The sequence below is a fragment of the Oryx dammah genome, unplaced genomic scaffold (genome assembly GCF_014754425.2).
Source record: "Oryx dammah isolate SB20612 unplaced genomic scaffold, SCBI_Odam_1.1 HiC_scaffold_17, whole genome shotgun sequence".
NCBI classification, from domain to species: domain Eukaryota; kingdom Metazoa; phylum Chordata; class Mammalia; order Artiodactyla; family Bovidae; genus Oryx; species Oryx dammah.
The window spans coordinates 72,238,216-72,264,025 of record NW_024070201.1 but is presented as its reverse complement, the minus strand read 5'-3'; the positions used below and the strand labels follow the sequence as shown (position 1 = coordinate 72,264,025).

The 25,810-nt window shown below is 56.1% G+C and overlaps 1 protein-coding gene across 4 annotated transcripts in view; it reads right to left on the bottom strand.

Annotated features, from left to right (window-relative positions):
• CD82 (CD82 molecule) overlaps positions 1–25,810 on the bottom strand; it is a 57,892-nt gene that overhangs the window by 15,932 nt on the left and 16,150 nt on the right. For all 4 annotated transcript variants that reach the window (XM_040259060.1, XM_040259062.1, XM_040259061.1 and 1 more), the window contains 2 exons: positions 10,001–10,083; positions 4,298–4,370 (listed from right to left, as the gene is read on the bottom strand). In XM_040259060.1, coding sequence (XP_040114994.1) covers positions 4,298–4,370; positions 10,001–10,083 — 156 coding nt within the window. The remainder of the gene's footprint in view (positions 1–4,297; positions 4,371–10,000; positions 10,084–25,810) is intronic.

Here is a 25,810-nt window from a genome sequence, read left to right as displayed (position 1 = left end):
TTTGAGCAACCTCCAGGAGAGAGTGAAGGAGAGGGAAGCCTGGTGTGCTGCAGTCCATGGGGTTGCAAAGAGTCGGACACGACTGAGCGACTCAACAACAGACTCCTAACGCCAGGCTCTTTCCGCTTCTGCACGGGTCGTGCGCACTGACGCAGGCGTTTCTCTCCTTTATTTGTTCGGCCCACAGAGATTTACCAGGAACCACTGCATGCCAGGCGCTATGCCAACTGCTAGGTATGCAGTGGTCAGTCAACCTGCTGAGGTCCCCACCCCACAAAGGTGACGTGCGGTGGGGTGAGGGGTGTGAAGGGCCATGAAGACGCTGAGGCTGGCTAAGGTCAAGTAAGCACGGCAGACGCCTGAGGCGGGAGGAAGCTCGGGGCACGGGAAGACAAGATGGAAAAGAAGTTGAGACAGAGGGGAGCCTGACAGGGGATATGCGGGGTGGAGGAAGGGGGGGCGGTGCCTAATGGCAATGATGGAGCCACCCGCCGCCAGGCAGATGGAGGTCAGAAATCTCGACCAGCATTTCCCAAGAATCCCAACAGATCACGCAGGGAAGAGCTCACATCCTCCTCCAGCTCCCAGGTGTGGGGTGTGTGGAGCCCACTCCAAACCCCGAGGCTGTGACGTGCCCGGAGGGCCCGGGGGTCGCGCCTCCTGTGGGCAGGGGGCTTCGGGTGCTGTCCTCTGACAGCCCCGGGCGCTGCAGGGAAGCGAAGCACCCTCAGGGCGTGGGGGGCAGCAGAATACCCCGAGAGCCTCAGCAGATCAGGAGAACCGCCCTCAGGGAGGCAGATTCCTGGCCCCACCGCGGCTGGGCAGACTTTGCAGATGACCCGGAATCCGCCTGTTCGTTGTGCTTTCCCAATGACAGACATGGCCAGGGCTGCCAATGGGCTGACTGACCGCGACTCCCGGTGGAGAGGGCAACCCTCAGAGGGGCTGAGGTCCCCACCTCGGCCATGGAGGGTGCATGAGGGCCCTTAAGGAATTACCACAAAGCTGGCGCATTGGTGGGTAGGAGGGGGTGATCCAGACCCACTTCCTGGGCACAGACAGAAGGTTCTAGAGCTGAGGAAATGCCCTGGCCAGCCCACCTCACTCTCAGGCATCAGGGCAGGGCGGCCACCCCGCCTAGCTCCTTAAAGGAGACCCGGAGAAGCTGAGCAGAGGCCCGAAGCGGGTGAGTGAGGAGACTTCCCTCTTACTCCAGGCCCTTATTGCCCGGGCTCTCACCCACCAACAAGAGCAGGGGAAGGCGGTCAAATTTTGCTTTTTCTTAAACTTCCTGGGTTTGGGTTTCAGCAAGCCCTCCCAGTGAATCCTCCTCCTCCCAACATCAACTGGCACTGCCTGGAAATCCACAGTGTGCCAGCCCCAAAGAAGGCCCTTCATCCAAACCAGCCTGCTGAATTTCTGCCACGGCTTGATGAAGGTGGTACCACACCCTGATCCCTCTGTCGGGGCCCGGAGCAGCTAGGAGGCTGCAGACAGGGCCCAAGGGGCAAGGCTGGGGGCTGAGAGCCCGCTACCACCACCGCCACTCGGGGCCTTCTCCTGGGAGGCCAGCTGAAGCGCGGACTCTCTGTTTCCCAGGACATTTTGTCAGTCCCTGTCCTCCAGGGCCTCAGGCTGCTCCTGATCTGAGCAACCTGATGTAGGAAGGGGGCACATATATAGCCCAGGTCCTATGCACCAAGACTGGCATCCTTTGGCCTTGTTGGGTCTCAGAGGTACCAATGAAATGGGCAGGAAGTAGCCCAAACCTCCCAAAGTGCCCAAGGACCACGAAAAGTCGGTTGCTACCTAACCCAAAGTGCTGCCCATAGGCTCTGACCCCTGTGGGATGTGGGCAGGCCATTTTCTGGGCTTCTGGTTTTTTAGTGTGTTTTTTTTTCTCTGTGAAATAAAACTAGTAATTCCGGCTTCTTAAAGATGTTCTAAGGATCATATGGTATTATAAACTGATTTAACAATCATTTATGTAGGGTTTACGATTTACTAGAAACCCTTCTAAACGTCAGACATTAACTTGCCTAATTTCTCACAGTGGACTTTATGACGTGGTCTATTACTACCTTCATATTACAGGTAAGGAGGTACAGAGGGTGGAGTAACTTGCCCAGGATCGCACAACCGGTAGATAGCAGAGCCAGGACTGGAACCCTGGCATCGGGCCTGGCGCTCTGCGTCCTGACCCGCCATGCTGGCTTCTGCTCCTGATGGTGTGAATGCGGGGTGTGCTGCGGGGCCCGGTGGTGGGGCTGGGGGGTGTCCAGGAGCCATGCCCCCTGGTGCTGCGGGGCCCGGTGGTGGGGGCTGGGGGGGGTGTCCAGGAGCCATGCCCCCTGCTGCTGCGGGGCCCAGTGGTGGGGGCTGGGGGGTGTCCAGGAGCCATGCCCCCTGGTTCCCATCCCTGTTCCCCAGCCTCTAGCTGTGCCCTTGGACAAGTTACTACCTTTCCCCTCAATTTCCTCCATTGTAAGATGGGGCTGGTAATGCCCAGCCCCAGGGCCTCCCAGTGAGGATTCAGTCAGGTAAGGGGAGAGCCGTGTCACGCAGGCTCTGGGCTCACGCACACAGTAGGCCCTGGGCTCCCTGTTCTGACTCTCACTTGCTGCAAGACTCTTAGCAAGTATTTTCCTCCCTTTCTCTGAGCCTCAGTTTACTCAAGGGTATAGTGACTGGGCTAACAAATTAGTGTTTCTGAACTTTGGCTGCCTGGGGAACCCCCCCGGAAAGATTTTTTAAAAGCCTCGGTGCTCCGGAGCTCCACCCAGACCCCTGGAGTCAGATCCCTTGGGGGTGGGGTCAGGCCTTGGTATCTGCAAAATCACTCAGGTGCATCCAGGGGGCTTCCAAAGCCTGGCCAGTTTGAGATTCTCAGCCCTGAACAGTGAGGACCCCGGGAGCGCCGAGCGGGTGGGGTGCTGAGGGCAGAAATGCAGTGGGCCGGCTGGGCCCAGAGACTTTGCTCCGAGGCACAGTGCCCACTGAGTGTCCACCATGGCCCAGGAATCGGGCAGCCTGGGGCGAGCGAGCAGGGCCGGGGAGAATGTGTCCCACCCTCCTTGCAGGGAGGGCGTGCGGGGTGTGGGCACCCGACTGCGGCAGGAAACCCAGACCTTAGCCCCCGGATGGGGAGCAGTCCACGCCCTGCCCCCAGAAGTCAAGACTGACAGTCCCAGACAGCAGCGGATATGGTGGAGGGGGGTCACCCTTGCTTCCCTCCCTTCACGTCCAAGGGGAGGCACAGCCCCCCGGGGCCCCCTCCATCACCCATCCTAGCCTGGTTCCGTTTCATTCAAATCAAGCAGCTGTCATGGGCCTGAGTCCAAACCTGCTGCCTCGGGCAGCTGCTGGGAGGGGAAGTGAGCCAAGGACCCGCTCGCTGAGGGGCGTGGCATTGCTGGACTCCGTTCTCTGCCTCCGTCCCACCTCAGGACGTCCACTGGAGGCTAGCTCAGCAAGCCTAGCAGGCTTCCTGGAGGAGGTGGCGAGAAGACAGGAAAGGCCTCCTATCGTCCTGGCAGGGGAGCCTTGGGTTTCTTCCCCTCCAGCTTCAAGAGGTAGACAAGGGGCTTCCCTTACTACCTGGACCAAAGCTCTGGGGGTTCAAGTCCCACACCCATCACTCCGAGGTTGGGTGAACTTGAGCCAGGGACGTTACTTCTCTGAGGCTCAAGTCTTCATTTGAAAGGCAGGAAGTTCCTATTGCCCGAGGCTGCTGCGAGGTTAAGGCAGTTTATCTATGCCAAACTCTTGGCTCCGTGCCTGGCACACTGTGACCACAAACGGTTGACACTGGCCTGGTGCCTCCTCCTCACTGTACTTGCCTGGCCCACCTGGCCGGGGCCAGGCACATAGTAGGTGCTTCGTGCATGCCTGACGATCTGCCACTCCTGGCTTTTCTTCTGAACTGGGAAGGGGAGGCACTACTGCCCATGTGTTGCTGAGCAGCCAAGTGGAGGCACGGAGGAGGTAAGAGGCTTTCTCAAGATCAGGGCAGAGGGAAGGGGCCAGGATGGAGAACAAGCCTCTCTCATCCCCCAGCCTTCTCCAGACAAAGCAGCTTTGTTTGGAGATGGAGAGAAAATTCCTTCTGAAAACCCCTGCGGAGAGGCCCAGGGGCAGAGTGGTCAGCATCAGGACCTGGGCAAGGCAGGCCCCGAGGGCAGCTGAAAAAGGGCGGGACGGGCTTTGAGGGTCCAGGACTTGTGGGAGCAGCCCCGCCTGCTGCCCCGCCCCTCGTTCAGAGACAGCTGGGCCAGGGGGGAGCAAGAGGGCTCCTTACGTAAGATGGAGATGAAACTGTTCTTGTCAACCAGGATCCATATCCCGAAGCCCAGGATCACCGCGCCCAGGACCTGGAAGAAGAAAGGGGCAGTTAATGGGATCCCCTCCTAGCTGCCCTGGGGTGGGGGGGCCATATCCATCTTTGCCCAGCCCAGGATGTCAGGGTGGCCTCAGGCCCTGAACCCCAACTGCAACCAACTCCAGCAATCCAGAAAGCAGGCCAGGAGTGGGAAGTCCCTCCTCTCTCTGCTCTCCCCTGCCCTACACTGTGTGCGGTCAAACTGAGGGTGCCGACTCCTGCCAGGGGGACCCTCCTACTTATCTCCTGGCCCTTCCCCAGCTTGGGGGCTGGGAGCTTCCCAAACAAGCCAGGCTCCGGGGCACTTGGAGCCCTCCACAGACTTGATCATCAAAGCCCAACCTGTCCTCAGATCTCTCGGCTCTGAGACCACTTTTCACGGGAGACTTCCTGACCCCCAGCCAACTAAGGGGGCCTCAACTGTAGGGCAACCACCATTGGACCCTTCTTAAACCCACTAAACCCACTGGGTTTAACTCTGCCACATGTCTCTCTGGCTGGACTGTGAGCTCCCTGAGGGCAGGGGTGGGTTGCATGCAGCCTGTGGACCTGGGCACCTACTGTACCAGGGGCAGAGGACTCAGTGAGGGACTAAGTTCATGAACCAGACTGTGTACATACAAGATTAGAAAAGGAAAGGAATAGGGTGTGTATGGGGCATGGTCGTGTAGGCCCAGGCCCAGGGATTTCCTGCCTCCCTTCCCTGCACCAGCAGGCAGACCCACAACCTGAGCCTACCTCCCCAGGTGGAACCCCCACCAAGATCCACCCTCCCATCAAGCCAGCTAAGCATGGGGAGGGGCCCACAGTCTGGCCAAAGCACAGATTCCCGTAAGGGGATGGAGGTGGGGAGGCCTGCATCACCCTGCAAGACTGGTCTTCCCCTAGGGCCTGGCCTGGGTCCAGCTTGGGGATAACCCAGTGCACCACCATGCCCCTTGACCACCAGCCCTGGGCTCCAGCCTTAGCCATCATCCCATAATCTCAGGGGCTAGGCCAGCAGCTGCTGATAGAGCCCTCAGCCTGGGATGAGCCCCTTGGCCCCAGGGGCTTTGTCAGTCTTGCTCTACAGTTATTAAAAACCAGAGCTGGGGCCCTGGGTAAGGTGGATGGGGCATTTGCTTCACATGTAAAAACTCAGGGGACACCAAAACCACTCAGTAACCAAGATAAATGAGTTTATAGCGATCATTTTTAAGAAATAAAACCTCATGGGGAAAAAAATTCATGATGAACAAAATATCAATCTTTTAAATAAAGACAGGCTTGGTGTTAACTGCTTTTGCCTTTTGAAAAGGTGCAGGGCCCCAGTGTGGTGGGCTATTGCTAACCCCGAAGCAAGTACCTTGCTTGCCTCACCCTTAGAGACAACACCCCTTAAAGACAGCAGCAGCTGAGGCAGGAAGGGAAAGAACAATGACCCCCCGACATCTGTCCCCAGCAGCTCACTTGTCGCCTCCTCTCTCCCTGTCAGACGGGCTGTTATTGTCCTCACTTTACAGACGGGGAGACTGGGCTCCTGACCTTGCCTGAGGTCACCCAATTTACCCATCAGGGGCTCAACGGCAGGTCTTATTGTACAGCTTGGTCACGTGGTGGCAAACCAGGGTCAGGGATTCTGGGGGTCTGTCCTGGGCCTTGGCCCAGAAAGCCAGTCCCTGAAAACAGGAAAACTCCTGGGACCCTTGGGGTTGGGGGGTGGGCGAGTGTCCACCCATAAGTGGCGGGCACCTCAGCCCACACAGCTCGCTGGGAGGAAGGTGGGCTTGACAGGGACTGGCAGTTAGGTTTCCAAAGACTCCTGAACCCCTCCCCGCCCCAGCCAAGCACCCCAGCACGACTGGCCTGGGGTCTGCCCTGCACTCACACCCATGTGAAGGAGCCCTGGTCTGCTCACCTGCACTCATGGGGCAGGGCTGCAGGAAGAAGTGCCCTCCCAAACAGAGAATGCAAGACAGGGCGGAAAATTCCCTCTGGGCAAATACTTTACCCCCAGTAGAGTAAAATCCCAGACTGCCCAGCTGGGCTCCTCAGCTCGCCTCCAGGAGCCCAGCAAGTGAAGCGCCTGGCACGATCTTTTTGGTTCCTCTGCAGGTCTGGGGGGAGAAGGCAATGGCACCCCACTCCAGCACTCTTGTCTGGAAAATCCCATGGATGGAGGAGCCTGGTGGGCTGCAGTCCATGGGGTCGCTAAGAGTCAGACACGACTGAGCGACTTCACTTTCACTTTTCATTTTCATGCATTGGAGAAGGAAATGGCAACCCACTCCAGTGTTCTTGCCTGAAGAATCCCAGGGACGGGAGCCTGGTGGGCTTCCGTCTATGGGGTCGCATAGAGTCAGACACGACTGAAGTGACTTCGCAGCAGCAGCAGCAGCAGGTCTGGGGACTACGGCCTGACCGCTTGCCAAGTGCTGCTGCATCCATGCCAGGCCATGGGACAGCCAGGAGCGAGGCCAGGTCAGGGGGCCGAGCGCCAGGACACCCCCTTTCTCTGTGAACCCATACTGGGGCTACGGGGCACATCCCACATGAACACCTCTCCCCAGACCCCCCAGAGCCTGCTGACAGGGGTCAGGCACCTCACAGGCCAGCATCCTACTTGCAGAAAGGCCATGGCACCCGCGGCCTCAAAGTTTCTTTAGATCTGAGAAAAGCTGATGACAGGGTAATTTTCTGGGGAGTTTGGGGTCACGAGGGAGGGTAGGCCAGAGTGTACACGTGGACCCATGTGCATACGTGAGAACACACGGCAGCCAAAGCGATTTTGAACCACAAGTTCAATCACGTAACCGCTTCCCGCTGTGCAGGAAACACAGACCCAGATCCTTCCTGGAAGGGCTGTTCGCCCAGCTGAGAGAGGCTCGCTGGGACCCCTCCCCCGGTGCTGGACTTCCGGTCCTGCTGTGGGTCCGCGCGCCCCAGCCACATATGTAACTGCAGGGCGCTCTTGCTGACTGCCCCGATGAGGTCAGCTGCCTTGTTACCTGCTGTTAGCGACCATGCACCTCCCACAACTGCAGTACTATTGTCCACTTGAGCCAGTATTTGACGGAAGCCCATCACCCCTCAGACCACAGGCCCCAGGAGTGCAGAAGCCATGGCTCTTCCACCAAGTGAATGCCTACCTGGCACCCAGCACGGGGTCTGAATACACAGGGCTGTCAAGTATACCCTTGGCAGATGAGTGACAAGTGATGGGTAAATGGACAAACACACACACACACACTCTGTCTCCTTTCATTCTGTCATTTCTCTCTCACCATCCTGAGATAAAAAGCTCCCCCTCTCTCCCACTACAGCCCCCCTCTATATCCTTATGAGCCCTCCTGGGCCACGGCACCCGGGGAGGGAACACCTGCTCCCTGCCAGTGTCCTGGAGCAGCTGGGAGGAGACGAAGTGAGCCCAACCCTCAGAGTGCAGCCCGAGGGAAGCTCGTCTAGGCTCCGGTTCCATGGGGAGCCTGGGAGTGGAAGGGACACCCTGGCCCCAAACCCCCAACCCCTCTCGCTTCCTCCATGAAGCCTCCATCTCCGTCTCCCCCGCTGCATGGGGGGAGAGGGGATGTCTGTGTCCCTGCGTCCCCAGGCCCTGCCACCTCCGAGGCTGAAGCCCAGACTCCCCACTCGGGCCCTGAGAGCCCCAGGGACAGAACCACCTGCTCCCACATTCCACCCCTCATCCTGGCTGGCTGGCCCTTAAAGCTGGGCCTCAGCCAGGAGCACAGTGCCTGCCAGGGAAGGCGTGGTTCAGGCTGTACGGACAGCTGATTTCCAGAAGCCTGGCCCTGCCAGGAGGGCCCTGACCACCAACCTGGGAAACTCAGGTGCCCGGGCCCTGTGGCCATCAGTGGAGGGCCGGCGCGGCAGGGCGACCTCAGCAGCATCCTTGAGGCGGGGAAGGTGGGCCAGAGCCAGGGTGGACTCGCTGCAGGGCAGGCAGCACCAGGGCTGTCCATGTCCACACAAGTGTGTGCACGCATGTGTGGGTACATGCATGCACATGTGTGTACATGCATGGGCACACGTGGGTACATGTATGTGCGTGGGTACATGCATGTGCACACATGTGGGTGCGTGGATATGGGTGCATGTGTGTACGTGTGTGCGTGTGGGTACATGTGTGCGTGCAGATGTGGGTACATGTGTACATGTATGTGTGTGCATGTATGCATGTGGGTACGTGTGTGTGTTCATGTGTGCCAGCAACACACCTGTAAACATCTATGTGTTGGGTTACAGTTATGAGAGGGAGTTTAGTGTGATGCTTTGTTTTCCAAACTTCCTATACTCCTGTGTAACTTGTAATGTAAAAAAACTTTTTTTCCACAAGGAATTCATTGTAGAAAATTTGAAAAATGCAGAGAACCAAAAAGAATGAAACCAAAAATCTCAGGAATCCCAACAAGAATATTCAGAGGTATTTTCTGTTCCTCTTAAAAATATGCATGTATATTATATACCTTTTAAAAAATAAAATTGAGTCATAATATACATTCTATAAACATTTTGATTTTTTAAAATAGTATCGGGTAAACCAATAGCATGAGAGGCCACAGCCCCCAACAGCACTCCTTTAATGGTCTCTCTAGTCCACTGTCCACCCACCCCAACCCCCAACCCCCATCACACACTCATACTCTCACACACTACTCACACCCATCCACACATGCACACCCATGTATGCTCACACAAACATACATACCCCGGCACACACTCACACATAATCTCACATACACTCAGACACATATATACTCACCCATAAGTGTGTGCACATATGCATGCACACACACTCACACATCTCACAAACACACACACATATACTCACCCATAAGCGTGTGCACATATCACACACACACTCACACACACACATATATACTCACCCATAAGCGTGTGCACATATGCACACACACATTCACACATAATCTCACACTCACATACATATATACTCACCCATAAGCATGTACATGCACGCACACACACACACACACACACTCATTCCATCATCCTGGCAACTCCGAGGCTGGAGGAGTCCTGTGCCAGACCAGAGAGGAAAATCAAGGCCCCGGGAAAAGCAGCTCCAGATGTGCACGGGAGCGAACAGCTGGGCGGCTCCTGGCCCGAGAGGCCTGTAGGCTGGGTCTGGGGAGGGGCGACGGTGTCCTCACTCTGCCCAGAGCCCCGCCTCCTCTTGCCCACCCTCTGGGAGCTCGGAGCAGCAGGGGACACCCCTCACCGTGTGGGTGGGGGTGTGGTAGGGCAGCTGAGACCCAGATCTGCCTCAGGCAGATTCCTCAGGGCAGGCAGAGGAGGATGGGGAGTCAGGACCGACAAGGAGGATGCCATTCTCCCCACGCCCACCCCCTACCCGGACCGTCCCAATGGCCTCGGAGCTCAGGAGAGGGAAAGGCTGGGGCAGGGGCCCAGTGTTCTGACTCCGCACCAGCTGGGAATGCTGGGATCTCCTTCCACCCCCACCTGCTTCCATTTCCAACAGTCTGCCTGAGGCCCCAGCCCCGCCACACCCCCACCACCAGCCCCAGGCTAGAAGGTCTTGGACTGGGATGCCCCCAGGAAGAGAATCTCTTTCCTAGGCAGTTGGATGGTGCCGGTCATACTTACAAAGAAGAGCAAGTTGAAGAGGAAGAGGAAGTACTTGGTGACTTTGATGCAGGCTGACCCCATCCTGTCGGTCCTGGAGCTCCCTGGGCAGAAGAGAGAAGGCAGGTGGGTCAGTGCTGAGCAGGGGCTGGGGGGAGGAGAGGGAACTGATGCTGACGGACATCCCAGACCCACTGACCCTCGATCACCCCAGCTCACCCTCGCCACAACCTCACGAGGTAGATGCTAATGACTTCAGGTCCTATCACAGGGGACCCTGAGGCCAAGAGGTTAGATGACTGACCCAGAGCCACACTGCAAAGGGGCAAGGATGTGGGTGGCAGCTAGGGTCTGGCTTAGCCGCTCCACCAGGGCTGGGCCTACAGGAAAGTTACTAACGATAAGCCTCAGGCTCCCTGAGGTCAGACACAACCAGGAATGCCTAATGGCCAGCCTTCAGGCCCCACGGGGCCAAGAGAGCCAGCAAAGGCAGCTGGGGCTGAGACAGCTGGCCGGGGACAGCTGCAGGGGCCGAGCTGGCCTGGAGGTGGGGAAGTAGGCCGACGCTGTTCCCACCACCCCGTGGAGGGTGGGGAGAAGCAGCTACAGAGCAGAGGGAGCAGAGGGCCCCAGGCGTGGGCTTCATCTCTTCTTCCTCCTGAGCCTGTGGCTCCCCCGTCCACGTGGAGGTGCCCTCACCCAGCTCTAATCCACCATTCTTGCCAAATGGGAGCTCAGCTTCAATTTTCTACACCTCCAGGGACGGGAGTAGGGGAGTTAAGGGGGAACATATGCCCATGTTCGGGCACAACATGGAACAAAGCCGTCCAAGGAAGGAAACGATGACCTGGGTGGTAGTGAGTGCCCTATCCCAAGGGGTGTGCAAGCAACAGCTGAATAAAGACTTATGGGAATTCAAGCGCTACAGGGGAGATTAGACTGAACACTCCTCCAGGCTACCAGGGTCCAAGGCCTGGGTCTGAGAAATGTGGGAACAGCAGTGACTCAGAGCCAGGGAAGTCCAGCCTCGGTAACTCCACCTGGGGCCTCCCCCAGGCCCAGAGCGGGGAGAAAACACGGGTTCCCCTCTTGTCAAGAGATCCAGAGATCTGCGATCTGAAGCCAGGCCTGGCCCTAGGAAGGCCTGCTGGGGGTGTCCCCATGAAGGAGAGCTATTGTCTTCTGTCTCCCTCCCAGGGCAGCGCCTGACAACCACAGGCACTTGGTAAATTGGCACAGAACAAAACAGCAAGAGAAGAAAGAGCCTCTCGCCGAAGGAGGCATGCTTTTCTTGTCGACCACAGCCCTGCTTGAGTTTTCTCCCCGTGAAGGCAGCGGGGCGGCCCCAGGCTCAGCCCCAAGCTGCCTGTGGCTAAGTCATCCCTTCCCGAGAAGAACCCCACCACTTTGGGAAGCGGGGATGCTGGCTGCATTCTTGTGAAACTGGAGAAGTGTGGAAACGGTCGTTCCTTTGGCAATCGATGCCGGCCAGTGCTGTTGCACAGGGAAAGGAGTTGCTACCCTTTCTGATTTCACGTCCTCTGTTCAGGCTTGGTCTCCAGGGCAGCCTTGCAAGGTTGCAGGTGTTCAGAAAGGGCAATTTTTAGACAAGAGTAACCACCTGGCCGGTGCTTCCCGGCCAGGGAGGTGGCTCAGCAGTAAAGAACCCACCTGCCAGTGCAGGAGACTCGGGTTCAATCCCTGGGTTGGGAAGACCCCTTTGGAGAAGGAAAGGGCAATCTACTCCAGTATTCTTGCCCGGGAAATTCCACGGACAGTCCATGGGGTTGCCAAGTAGTCAGACATGACTGAGCGACTAAACAAAAACAGCCACCTGGCCTCCCTCATGAGTGGCACCGACTCCGGGCAGCTGTCGGTGTATGTCTTCCCTTTAGTTCTCACGACCTGCCCAGAGGTGTGGAGGGTCTTCCTCTCCAGCGGGGGGCAGGGGCAGGGAGAGGCAAGTGAAGTAACTTGCCCAAGTCACAGAGATCCTTAAGAAGTGGTGTGGTATTTGAGCCATAGAACCACCACATTCCACTCTATTTCATGAGCGTGGCATTGCTCTTCATTTTTATAAGGTGGCACTAGTGGTAAAGAAGGGCTTCCCTGGGGGCTCAGCTCGTAAAGAATCTGCCTGCAATGCAGGAGACCCCGGTTCAATTCCTCGGTTGGGAAGATCCACTGAAGAAGGGTTAGGCTACCCACTCCAGTATTCTTGGGCTTCCCTGGGGGCTCAGCTGGTAAAGAACCCGGCTGCAAAGTGGGAGACTTGGGTTTGATCCCTGGGTTGGGACGATCCTCTGGAGAAGGGAAAGGCTACCCACTCCAGTATTCTGGCCTGGAGAATTCCATGGACTGTATAGTCCATGGGGTCACAAAGAGTTGGACAGACTGGGTGACTTTCACTTTCACTTTTGGTCTTCCCTGTGGCTCAGATGGTAAAGAATTCGCCTCTAGTTCAGAAGACCCAGGTTCAATCCCTGGGTCGGGAAGATCCCCTGCAGAAGGAAATGGCAACCCACTCCAGTATTCTTGCCTAGAGAATCCCATAGGCAGAGGAGACCGGTGGGCTACAGTCCATGGGGTCGCAAAGAGTCGGACACGACTGAGCAACTAACACTAGTGGTAAAGAATCCGCCTGCCAATACCGGAGACATAAGAGATGCAGGTTCGATCCTGGGGTCAGGAAGACCCCCTGGAGGAGGGCATGGCAAGCCACTCCAGTATTCTTGCCCGGAGAATCCCATGGACAGGGGAGCCTGGTGGGCTACGGTCCATGGGGTTGCAGAGTCGGACACGACTGAAGTGGCTTAGCACACATGATAGCTCCAGACCCAAGGACTGTGAAGTGCTGCCTTCCAGGAGTGGCCCTGACTGCAGAAAGGGGCCTCTGGGAATGGCTGGGATTCCATTAAGTAGGTGGTGAGCACCAAGGCCACCGTTCAAAGGAGCTCTGGTCTGCAGGTAAGGAGGAGGCAGAGGCTGCTCGGCTGGGATTCCCTGATACTACAGGCAACCTCGCTGGTCTCTTTCACGCACTCAAATTATACTAGGAGTTCTGCAAGTAAGCCCTTCAGCACCCTGTGAGCAAACTGGAGCTCAGAGGGGTGAGGGAGCTTGCCCAAGGTCAAGGGTGCATGGGACCAGCAAGGACAGAACCCTGGCCTCCTGGCCCCTGAGGCCACCTCCTCCTCTCCAGGAGGCAGCTGGGTGGATTCAGATGCTGAAACAGGCAGCCCCATGATTGACAGGTAGGCTGGCCAATCAGGGAAAGCCCAAAGACTACCTGAGACTCATCTGAGGGAAGAGAAGGGGCTGAGCCTGGGGTGATGGGTGGTTCCTGGACCTGTTGGCCGAGATCTGGGATACAGAGTGTTTCTGCTCCGCGAGTGCTGACACTACCCCTTACAGAAACAGGGAGCAGGAGATGAACACGTCTTCCATACTGGGCAGAAGATGGGTGGCCCCACAAAGGGCAGGAAGTCAGCTCAGGCTGGGGACATGCCCAGGTTGCCCCTGATGCAGAGTGACATCAACCTCACTGAGATCACAATGACCACCAAGCCCCGAGGAGACCCCAAAGTCAGAATCCGAGGGTCTGAGGTCACACTCTAGTGGTCTCAACTTCAGTCTCTCCATCCACGAGGTAAGAGTAAGAGTTGGTGTAAGGTGTTGGCCAGTTAGGCCTGTGGATCAAATCCAACCCACCCTCTAGATGCTGTACGGCTCACAAGAACAGATTTTACATTTGTAAGTAGTTAGAAGGGTAGAAAAGTTTCTCAGTCATGTCTGACTCTTTGTGACCCCTGGAATTCTCCAAGCCAGAATACTGGAGTGGGCAGCCTTTCCCTTCTCCAGGGGATCTTCCCAACCCAGGGATGAAACCCAGGTCTCCCGCATTGCAGGCGGATTCTTTACCAGCTGAGCCACAAGGGAAGCCCCAAATGATACCTTCCCTGACCAGGAACCATTTTAAGTAGGTGGGAAAAAATAAAAAGAGTATCTTGTAACACACGAAATTCAAATAAATAAAGCTGTCCTGGCACCCAGCCATGCCCACCCTTTCATGTGTTTGCCCATGGTAGCTATCTCAAGAAATGGCATAGTGGACTGGCTGTGTGTGACACAGACCACTGGCCTGCAGAGCCCGAAACATCCCCTGCCTGGCCTTTTATGGAAGAAGGCTACAGGCTCCTGGCGCAGGGGAGCAGACGGTACACGCACATGTGTCTGGAAGAGATGGCAAGAACCAGGACTGCTGATAGCTTGGGATTTTGGCGGAGAGCGAGCTGGGTGGCAGAAAGTGAATAATCAGGAAGGAGAAGATGCAGGATCCCCAGATAAGGGTTCAAATCCTCGTTCTGCCAATGCACGGCCATAGAAGGGACTCCCGGGGTCTCGTTGCCCAGTGGAAGCCCGTGTTATAAAGAAAAGTGAGGTCAGCGCCTGGCACAGTCAGGGCTGGATGAGCAGAAGCTGGGGAAGCGTCTTCATCAGCGCTTTCCCGAGAAGCGATGGGTGAGCATTTCACTTGCACATGAAATTAGACAAAGAGGGAGGCTCCCGATGGTAGGCTTTCCTGTATACACTTTCTGTAAACACGAGAAGGCCTGCCCATGCTTTCCTGCGAGGATGTCTTGACAGTCACAAAACAAGAGCAGGAGATGCAAACCCATCTCTTCTGGAAAATTCTGGAACAGTCACTGACGGCTCTGTGAGCAGCAGCAAGGAGCTGCTGATTTCATGGAATACTCTAGAGCAGGAAAACGGACCGTTTCTAAGCAACTTCAATTTAAATTGACCAAATACATAAATTCTACGCCAAATCAGTTTGTACAATGAAATTATTATACTACTGGTATTTTACCAACTCCGGTTCATCTTTCAACACTCACTTCAGACATCCACCTCCTCCAGGAAACCCACTCTGGCCATCCTTGTCCACCTGCTCCCGACTAACACACAGGCTGGTTAGGAGCCCTCCCCCTCTGCTTCCTTCTAGCAGCACTGGGCACTAGAGCAGTTCCCACAACAGGCCCTGGCATCAGACTGCCTGGGTTTGAACGCTGTTCTATCACCTCCTGGCTGTGTGACCTCGGACAAGTGACTTAGCCTCTCTGAACCTCACCTTGCTCATCTGTGAGAAGAAGAAACATATAACCCGCGTGGCAGATTTGCCCAGAGATTAAACTAGATAATGTGGGTCAAATGCCTGGCACAAAGGAGGCTTTCAATAAATGGAGATTACCATTATAACTCATGAAGGTGTACAGTAATTTTCTACTTATTTGTCCATCTCCTCTATGGACTGTGATATCTTGAGAGGAAAGGTGATGTATTCTTTATGAGGTCAAAGTGGGCTCATACAAAATTTGCTGAATGAGAGACTAGATGGATGCAGGGAGGGAGGGAGGGATGAGTATGGATGAAGGCGTAGGTGGGTGATGGACAGATGAGTGGATGGAGGGAGGGGTGAGTGGAGAGGGGGCGGGTGGGTGGATAGAGAGGTGGATAGAGAGGTGGAGGGGAGGGGAAGGAACTTCCACACGGAAACCCAGGACATTTCAGATGCGCAGTCACTCGAAGGGGGCTTGAGACCCGTTGCCCCTAAGTCAGCTGAGACTCCCTTTTCAGACTTCTTCTGTCTCGTGCCAAGGGGTGGGGGGAAGCCCGTGGGGAAGAGCCCCTTCTTTAAGAGAACCCCTTGTCCATGCCAGGCCACCCTGTGAGTTCACCCTGGTAGAGGGGAAGGTAGGTTTATCCTGCATCTGATGAAGGAGGAACCCCCTGGCCTGACCCTGGAACCCAGACGTCCCTGAACAGCCCTGCAGAGACCAAGTGGCCGGGGCGGGGGAGTGCTGTGGCCCCTCCAGGCCTCAAGCTTGGCGCCTGCTCTGAAGGGACGCCCTGCTCTGCCCTGCTTGAGACCCAGCACTGTCCTTCCCACCCTAACCCCAGACCTGCCTCTTCAACCATCAAATGACAGGCTGGGACCAGAGCAGAGGCAGTTTCCAAGGTAGTTCTTCAGGATACAAGTCCTAGAAGACACGCCGTTCGGAACCAGAGACTCCCATCACCAAGTCTATGGAGCGCCAGTTTTTCCCGAGGGTCACATTAGGCTATTAGCGTCTCCAAGACACCCAGCAGTAAACACCGGGGACCGAAAACCATCTGTCATTCAACAGCCTAACATCGGGCTGAATGCATCTTAGGGAACGGCAAGCCGGAGGCTCCTGAAGGTCCCTGGGACCCGGGCGCCTGAGCTCTAAGTGCTGGAGGACTCAGAGACGGGGAGATGAATGGCCCTTCGACCCACCAGCTGGCTCAGACACGACACCCGAGAGCCACGCTCGGGTCTCCTCCTCCTCCCTTCATTCCACAGCGGGAATGGGTCTCCAACCCTTGACCCTCCCAGCTCCCCGTCCCACCTCCGACCTGGACCAGTGCAGCTCCCTGGCTGCTCACGAGATCCCCTCCTGCCCTCGTCAGGCCATCATGCCCACTGCAGGGAGGACTCTGGGAAAATGCAAACTAGATCTTGTCACTCCCTGGCCTACAACCCTCCAATGGCGACGGAGCCGAGGCGTTCGGTAAGATCCAGACTCTTACGTGGCCGGTGAGGCCCCGCCCGGTTGGCCCCGCCCCTCCTCCGTCCTCTCCATCACACGTTTGTTCCTAAGGCCGCTCCTTCCTGTTGTTCTGTACACCAGGACCCTGCCCACCGGAGCGCCTTTGCCCTCTCAGTTCCTCTGCCAGGAGCACTCTGCCCACAAAGACCCGGTCTGGCTCCCTCCCTTCCCCTAGGCAGGCGGAGGTATTCCCCCCAGAGGCCTTCTCTGAGCACCTGATCTACACCGCCGGCTGGCTGGCCACAACTCCAGCTGCGTGTGGGAATCAAAATATGCTAATATGCAGCCCCTGGCCCCTGCCCCAGTCAAATCATCGGACTCTTGGGTGCGGGGTCGGGGAGTCCCCTGATGCAGCTTGGACACCTGGGCCCGTCACATGGCCCTGCTCGCCGCAGTCACCTTACCGCTCCACTACTGACCCGGGCCCCCATTAGAATAGCATATGGTCCTGTTAGTTCCATGCTTCTAATAGAATATGGTTCCTTCAGGGGAGGGGCAGCATCCGTCTCATTTACCCAGTAACCCACAGTCCAGGACAGTGCCTGGAACACCGTAAACCTTCCGTGTGTATCTGCAGGAAGAAGGACAGGAAAGGAAGGTCTGGAGAAGTCAGGACCAGCTCCTTAGAGGGGACAAGGCAAACCAACTTTGATCCTGCAGCTGCGGGCCTCTTGCTGTTGTTCCGCCACTCAGTCGTGTCCGACTCTGCGACCCCATGGCCTGCAGCACGCCAGGCCTCCCTGTCCACCAACTCATGTCCATCCAATCGATGACGCCATCCAACCACCTCATTCTCTGTTGCTCCCTTCTCCTGCTGCCCTCAGTCTTCGCAGCATCAGGGCCTTTTCCAGTGAGTTGGCTCTTTGCATCAAATGGCTAGGCTTCCCTGGTGGCTCAGACAGTAAAGAATCCACCTGCAGTGCAGGAGACCTGGGTTTCTTCCCTGGGTTGGGATGATCCCTTGGAGGAGGGGGTGGCAACCCACTCCAGTATTCTTGCCTGGAGAATCCCCCTGGACAGAGGAGCCTGGCGGGCTACAGTCCTTAGGGTTGCAAAGAGTCGGATGCTACTGAGCAACTGAGCGTATCAGGTGGCTAAAGTATTAGAGCCTCAGCATCAGTCTTTCCAATGAATGTTCAGGGTTGGTTTCCTTTAGGATGGACTGGTTGGATCTCCTTGCTGTCCAAGGGACTCTCGAGTCTTCTCCAGCAACACAGTTCAAAAACATCAATTCTGTGGCAGTCAGCCTTTTCTTGGTCCAACTCCCACATCCATACGTGACTACTGGAATGAACAGTATGAAAAGGCAAGCCTCTGGTGCTTAAAAATAACATCATTGGTTTGTGGGGAGGGGGTTACTTCCCTTCCCAAGAGATTGAATTTTAATCTCTGCTGGGTCAGAAAAGGCTGACAGAAGCCGTGAACCCTCTCTCTAGAAAGATGCATGAAGACACACTTTCTTCTGGTTTCATGGGGTCACTAACCCTAGAAAGCCAAGGCCTTACTTCCCCCATCTCCCGATTGCTAAAGCAGTGGCCCCCAATCTTGGCCGAACCTTAGAATTAGCTCTAAACCTTGCTGGTGCCTACCCTGCTAACCCTGCCCCCAAACCCCTGAAATCCTGATTTAATTGGTCTGGGGTGCAGCCTGGGCACTCAGTTCAGTTCAGTCCCTCAGTCGTGTCCGACTCTTTGCAACCCCATGGACTGCAGCATGCCAGGCTTCCCTGTCCATCACCAACTCCCGGAGCTTGCTCAAACTCAAGACCATCAAGTCAGCAATGCCATCCAACCATCTCATCCTCTGTCCTCCTCTTCTCCTGGACACTAGGGTTTTATTTTTTAAGCTTCCCAGGGGATTATCATGCATCGAGACCCAGCGTGGCCTGGTCCCTCTGCTCTGAGTGGGGATGTCTCGGGCCTGGGAACCCCGGGGCAGCAGGTCCTGGCCAGGGAGAATCTCCCGTGAAGCTTCCTGCACCTCTGCTCTGTCCTCCACTTCCTGGAGGCACATTCCCGGGGTGACTCACCCCAGAGCAGTGTCCACTGTGCAGGAGGAGACTTTTGAGACCATTGCTTTGCTCAGAGGGGCCAGAGAACGCAAGAGACTACAGATCCCATAGCAAACTCGGGGCTGAGCACACCATGGAGGACTTGGAGATTCCCGGTCCAGAGCTTTTCTCTTTCCACCTGCTGCCCTGCCCCAGCTCTCCGGGCCTTCCTCATAGAGATTTACGGAGAACTGACTGTGCATCACACAGTCATCCTTGGTTCTCACCCCTGCATCTGCTACCTCCGGGCCACACAGTCTGCAGAGCTGCCTCCTTATCAGTGAATGGAGAGACTAAACCCGCCCACCACTCACAGGTGTGAAGGTGAACTGGGCTCAGGTTCCACATAGTAGGGCTCGATCCATGCAGGTCCCCTGGCCCCCTCCTCCCACCATCCCTACCCAAAGATGCCAAATCCGCCATATCTTACCAACTGTGCGGGCCTGGGCAATCACTTCAGCCCCGTGTCTCAACTTTCCCACCTGTAAAATGGACTTAATAATGGGCTCTGGTGAGGCTTACATGATTTAGTATCTGTAAAGTGCCTGGCACCTAGTATGTGTCTAATAAATGCCACCAATTACGATGATGATGATGATTATCCGGAAGTTGTTGATTTCCTGACCAATAGTCCAAAGCCCTCTGCAGGGCCTTGAGCCAGCCTCTAGATATGTGCAGGGGAGTGCCAGAGAGTGACTACCCCTGCTCTCAGGCGAGGGGGGCAGGGTGAAGCAGGGCAGGGCTGGGCCACCTGAGGAAGGAGGCCTCTGCCCTCCTTGGGGACACGGCCCCTGTCTCTGAGCCTCTGGGCTGTCTCTCAGCGGCCTGAGACTTGGGTGTCCAGCCAGTTGGGTGAGTTGGACAACTGATCCCGTGGGAGCCCAGGCAGCTTGGACAGAAAGAGGAGAGCACACCTGGCTGGCTGCTCAGCTCTGGAAGCCTGCCTGTCGACAGATAACGCCACCTGCAAGCTGGTTCTTGGCCACCCAGCTCTGCAGTTCTCTGGACTTTGTCCTGATTGCCCGAGAAAAGAGACGGGTCACAGGTTGCTGTGTTTGTTTTCATCTGTGACAGGTGATGTGTTTCCAGAAACCCATGCTGACTCCCTGGAGGGGGCTGGCTTTTTGGCCTCCCTATATCCTACTTTTCAATCTCTGGTCGTACCTTTCCCCTTGTTGTTAGAACAGAAAAATGGAAAGCTATTACCCTGGGCAACTGGAAAATTAGGAGGCCCTCGGAGTGGGTTGCCTTTTCCAAGTATTCATTACAAGTTGCCATTTCGAGTATTCTGGCCTGGGAATTCCATGGACACAGGAGCCTGGTGGGCTACAGTCTATGGGGTCACGAAGAGCTGGACATGGCTGAGCGACTAAACAGCAGCCTGATTAGGATCTTGGCTTCCTTTAGGACTTCGGTGTGAATCCCAGCTCTGCTTCCTACTGAGTGACCGCCAGCGAGGAAGTTACTCAGCCTCTCTGAGCCCAACGTCTCAGCTCTAACACGAGGATACTAACAGGACCTCCCATCTTATAGGCTTGTTGAAGGACCGAGATGAGGCGTGTAAAGAGCTCTGGGGACACTATCAGCTCCTCACAACGCAAGTGAGCAAACCCGACAACCACCACCATGGGGTGGAAAGAACACATCCAGATCAGACCTTCCCAGGAATCCCAGGATTTTAGAGCCCAAGTTCAGTTCAGTCACTCAGTTGTGTCCAAACTCTTTGTAGCCCTATGAACTGCAGCATGCCAGGCTTCCCTGTCCCTTCCCTGTCCCCAGCTCCCAGAGCTTGCTCAAACTCATGTCCATTGAGTCAGTGATGCCATCCAACCATCTTATCCTCTGATGTCCCCCTCTCCTACCGCCTTCAATCTTTCCCAGCATCAGGGTCTTTTCCAATGAGTCAGTTCTTTGCATCAGGTGGCCAAAGTATTGAAGCTTCAGCATCAGTCCTTCCAATGAATATTCAGGACTGATTTCCTTTAGGATGGACTGGTTTGATTTCCTAGAGCCCAAACCAGAGCTCAAAGCCTTCTGCTTGTCTTACCCAGCCAGACTGCAGTTGCAGAGGGACAGCACCATGTCTTCGTATCAGCCCATACCCACCATCCCTCATTTCATCTGTAACGATCCTTGAGATATCATCACCCCCATTTAACAGATAAAGAGACTGAGACTCGGGTTCAGTGACTTGCCTTGGGCCACACAAGTCAACGGCTAAGCCCTGACGCAACTCCAGGTCTGCCTTGAGACTAGAGCTCCTCTCTCTTCACCTGCTGCCAAAGCAAAAGAGGTCGATGGTGGAGACCGCCAACCCCACCCTTCCGAACCTCGGTCTGTTTGCCTGGCCCCACATCCCACCCCAGCTCCAAAACCTGACTCTTGGCTTCCTGTCAGGAAGGAAAAGATCAGCCCCACCAATCCTGGCCACGCTGTTCCTTCAGGGGCTGATGAGGCCAACAGATGTGGCCCTTGCTTGCTTTTCTCTGAAGCCCAAATGGTGAGACCAGAAGGCCTTCGGCATGAAGAAGGGGCTGCTCTGACAGAGGGTGCAGCTTAGGGAAGAGCAGACCCTTCGAATCTTGCAACCTCCCCACCAGGCCTGATGCAGCCAAAGACTCAAGCTGAGGTTGAACCATAGCCTCTGATCTTTCCCTGTCCGTGACTCCCTTTCTGACGTTTTTTGCAGGCTGCTTGGGCCCCATGCAAACCCTGCTCCCTCCTAACCCTGGGAGCTAAGGCTCACACACTGAGATTCACAGTGCTAGGAAGGCCTTTGACGTCACCTACTTGAGTCTTTATTTCTACGATGAAGTGACCGAGACACAAAGAGGACCACGACTCTCCCCGTTCTGGGGAGTATATGTGTACAGAGCATGGGCGGGGGGGTTGGTTAGAGCCGTCGGTACTTCCCAACCTGTTTCCCATGATGACACGTGTGGAGCAGTGCACATGTTTGCTCAGCACCCTGAGGCGGACAGACAGGACAGAGCCAGGGCTCTGCTCCCAGGGGCTGAGGAGATAACCAGCCATTTGGGAACATCACTTTGGAAATGCTAAGTTAAAGGGATCAGTTCAGTCCAGTCGCTCAGTCATGTCCAATTCTTTGCAGCCCCATGGACTGCAGCACACCAGGCTTCCCTGTCCATCACCAACTCCCAGAACGTGCTCAGACTCATGTCCATTGAGTCGGTGATGCCATCCAACCATCTTTAGGAGTATATGAGAGGATGCCCAGGAGCCCCAGAGTCTAGGGGCCCTGACAAGAAGACCCAGATTCCCAAGTGGGTTCTCAGGGAGTCAACCAGCTTCTGAGGACCCTTACCCAGCCCCAGGTATGGAGGCAGAATAATAAATCAGTTCACAGTATGAACTCTGAATTGAGAGAGACTTAAATTCCAATTCCATTTCACAGCGACACGTAACCTTTGGCAATCGGCCTACCCACCCTGAACCTCAGTGTCCTTGTCTATAAAATGGGGATATCAAAGCTTGTTCAGGAAGATGGTGGAATCAACTCGCCAAACCCTAGGAAGCAAGCATGGCAGAGGCAGAAGTCTCTGGGAAGAGGTCGTGTTAGGCAGAGTCCCCTCCTCACATGGCAGGAGGAAGGTATGCATAAAGATTGTCCCTTGAGATGTGGGGCGCCAAGAGATTCCTACAAACTGCCCCTGGAAAGTTACCATCACCCAAGAACTTGAAACAGATCCCAGACAGAGGGATGGCTGATGAAACGAACATTTATGAAAGCATCCTCACGTGAGCGGTGCTTCACTGATCTTATCTCCTTTAGCCCCACAAGACCCTGCCATGTGTGGAGCACGGCTTCTTTTCTCTGAGCGGGTGTCTGGGGCACGGGAAGGCAGGGGCGCCTTCTCCAGTCACGTGGAGGACAGCGGCCCAGCTGAACTTTGTGTCCCAGACCCTGCAACTCTGGAGTCCAGTGTCCCACCTGCTTTGTGACACCGCTCCCCCCACCCCCAACGCCAAGCCTTCTCACATGGGGTCACAACAGCCCAACATCAAAGCCCATGGGGTCAGAGTATCCAGGAGCCGGGCCAGGTGTCTGCAGGTCTGACAAGCACACAGGCGCTGTGGAACTCTCACCTTACACTGGGCAACTGTGGCAGCTGTGGGCGCAGAGGGCCGGGTGGAACCTCCAGGACATGAGTAAACCCAGGACTAATCCTCAGAGGTGACCTCAAAGAGGGCAGCAAACCCAGGACGAGAGGGGACTTCCAGAATGGCTCATGGGGACTTCCCTGACGGTCCAGAGTTTAAGAATCCGCCTGACAATGCAGGGAACATTGGTCGATCCCTGGTCCAGGATGATTCCCCGGGCTCTGGGGTAACTAAGTCCATGCACCACAACTCCTGAGCCCGCTTGTCTTAGAACCTGTGCTCTGCAGCAAGAGAAATCACCCCTATGAGGAGCGCCACAACTAGATAAAGTCCACATGCAGCAACAAAGACCCAGTATAGCCAAAAAAAACAGAGAAAGAACGGCTCATGGGTCAGAAAGCCTGAGTGGCTGTCCTCCCAGAGGGGCCCCCAAGTGGCCATGCCTGTTAGGTTTCCGTCCTGAGTCCATGCAGTTCATTGAACCCCCAGCTCCGGCCCCAGACTGGACACAGGAAACGAATGGGTGAAACCTGCCCTGCCCTCGGGGAGTGCTCAGTCTGGAGGGGGACAGACAGGAAAGTGAGCAATTAGACACTAGCAACGTCATAAAGCTGGGCCCCGTGATTCCACCCAGCCTCCCACTCTCCCTCGATGGGGCTCTTTAGAACACAGCCCCCAGGATTCCAGAATCACAAAAGCTAGTGCCCTTGCAGTTACTAACTGCCAGAGATTGTGCCCAGTCCTTCACATGGCGCAGTGTATCCTTGCAACGACCCTCTGGGGCAAGCACTGCTTTGAACCCCATTTTACAGTTGAGGAAACTGAGACTCGGGGTGGCAAAGGGACCTGCCCATGGTTTACACAGACCACACGGCTGGGAGTTGAACCCTGAAGCCTGACCAGAGGCCCTGAGCTTAACCGTACTACCTGCAGAAATGAAGTGATTCATGATACAAAACTAAAGTAACCTCGCCAAGGCCCAACCTACGTTCATTGGGTTTCACAGCCCAGCCTCTGAACCCAGGCAATTGAAGATACTCCACGGAGGCACCAGGTCCCAGCTTGCATACCCTACCCTCCCAGGGGCCTGGGAAGCTGGGGGCAGGTGCCTAAAGAGGGGTTAACCTCTGAGTCAGGGCTGCAGAAATGGAGACTGGGAGCTGGGTGTGGGCCCTCAGCAAGGTGATTAGGGAGAAGGAGGGGAAACTCTAATCAGGGACCTCACATGGCAGCAGCCACAGCACCCTTCCCGCCCTGGGCTCAGTAAGGAAGAGATGGGGCCACTGTGACGCCACCTCCTCTGAGCAGCCTCCCCAGAACATTCTCCTACACAGACGCACACAGGGCACTCTCTGGCAGCCCTGATCATCTCAGCCTGAGTCACTGGGGTGGGCATCGGGTGGACAGAGGTTCAAATCTTGGTTCTGCCCACCCCTCAGTGTCAGCTAACTTTTCTGAGCCTCAGTTTCCTCATCTGAAAAGTGAACTAATACTTTCTACTTCCCAAGCTGTAGTTCTCAACACCTTCCTAGGCCTAAGAGCTATTCTGGCCTTGGGGATATCTGATGGACAGAGAGACACAGACAGAGAGAGAGGTGAGTGAGACACAGTAATGGCAAAGAGCTGCACACACAGGTATAGGGGCGCTGTCTCTCATGAGTCCTGGGGGGAAACGCAGAAAAGATGGGGAAGAGGAAGGAGGGTAAGGGCAGGTTGGTGACTCTTAAGATTTTGGAGGAGGAGGGTGGGATAGAGCAGGGGTCTTCCACCTGGCTCAGCCAGGGGAGGAGGGGCCAGGGCGGGGCCTCTGGGGCCTCTGGGGCCTCCCCGCTCTGTCCTGCAGCCCTTCCTCCTCACTTGTCTCTTCCCATCTGTCCATCTGTCTGTCAGGGGCTTCCTCCAGCCTTTCCCTCTTCCTATTTCTGAGACCAGATCTCAAGTCTTTCTTCTCACATCCTGAGGGCCTCTGAACACCCAGACTGTCCACGGCACTCACTCCAGACTCCAGCACAGACAGTCTTCCCTGTGGTGGGCATGGGCTCCAGGGAGGAACGGCCCAGGGGACCCATTTCCACAGTCAGCTGCAGGGGTCCAGGCCCCCCAAGGCTGGGGGGAAGGGCTGCACCTCCACACGGCAGGCAGAACCCGGTCCCCAGTTCCCAGGCAGAGCAGTGGGCTTGTAACCGGCCCAGACACAAAGCAGTTGGGGCGGGAAAGCGGGTCACAGGGGAGACCAGCGCAGCCTGTGGGGGCTCCCTTACCCAGGGCCCCCTGGGACTGCAGAGGAGCAGGGCCGGGACAGCTCCCCTACGCTGGGTTCAGCCAGGGTGGCCCCTCAGTCCCTGCTAGGCCCTCCAGAGATGCCCTGGCTTCAGAGGCACAGGAGACTGATGGGGCGCTGGTGGCAGGGGAGGTAAAAAGAGAGGCGGGGAGAGGGAGACAGGCAGGGATAAGGAAAGAGAGAGAGAATGATAGGTGGAGGACAGACAGACCCCCGGTGAAGCGGGCCTCCAGGGCAGCCAGGGCTCTGGGCTCCAGACCTCAGGCTCTGTGGTCTCCATGAGAAGAGCCCAGGGGGCCCTGAGGCGACCCCTGACCAGGACTGCAGGCCTTACTGGTCCAGGCAGGACAGCACCCTGGGAGCCAGCTCATCTTTGCCCCCTGACCAGCCCTCTGCCCTCACCTGCCTCTGTAGCCTAGAGCCCTGCCACCCACTGTGGCCTCCTGGATGGACCAGCCAGCACCACCCTTCTCCCACCAGCCTTCAACCAAGGCCCATTCCCTTCTCAGCCCATTCTTCTCAGCCTCAGCCTCCCCCAGATTCAGGGAGTGCCAAGCAGTGCCTGGACAAGCACCCCCTCTTTCTACACACACACACACCACACACACACAGAGAGAGAGGCACACACACACAGAAATATATGCACACATAGAAACACATGCACACACACACAAACACAACACAGAAACAAATGCGCGCACACACACAGAGACACAGGCAGACACATGCACACAGACACACACACA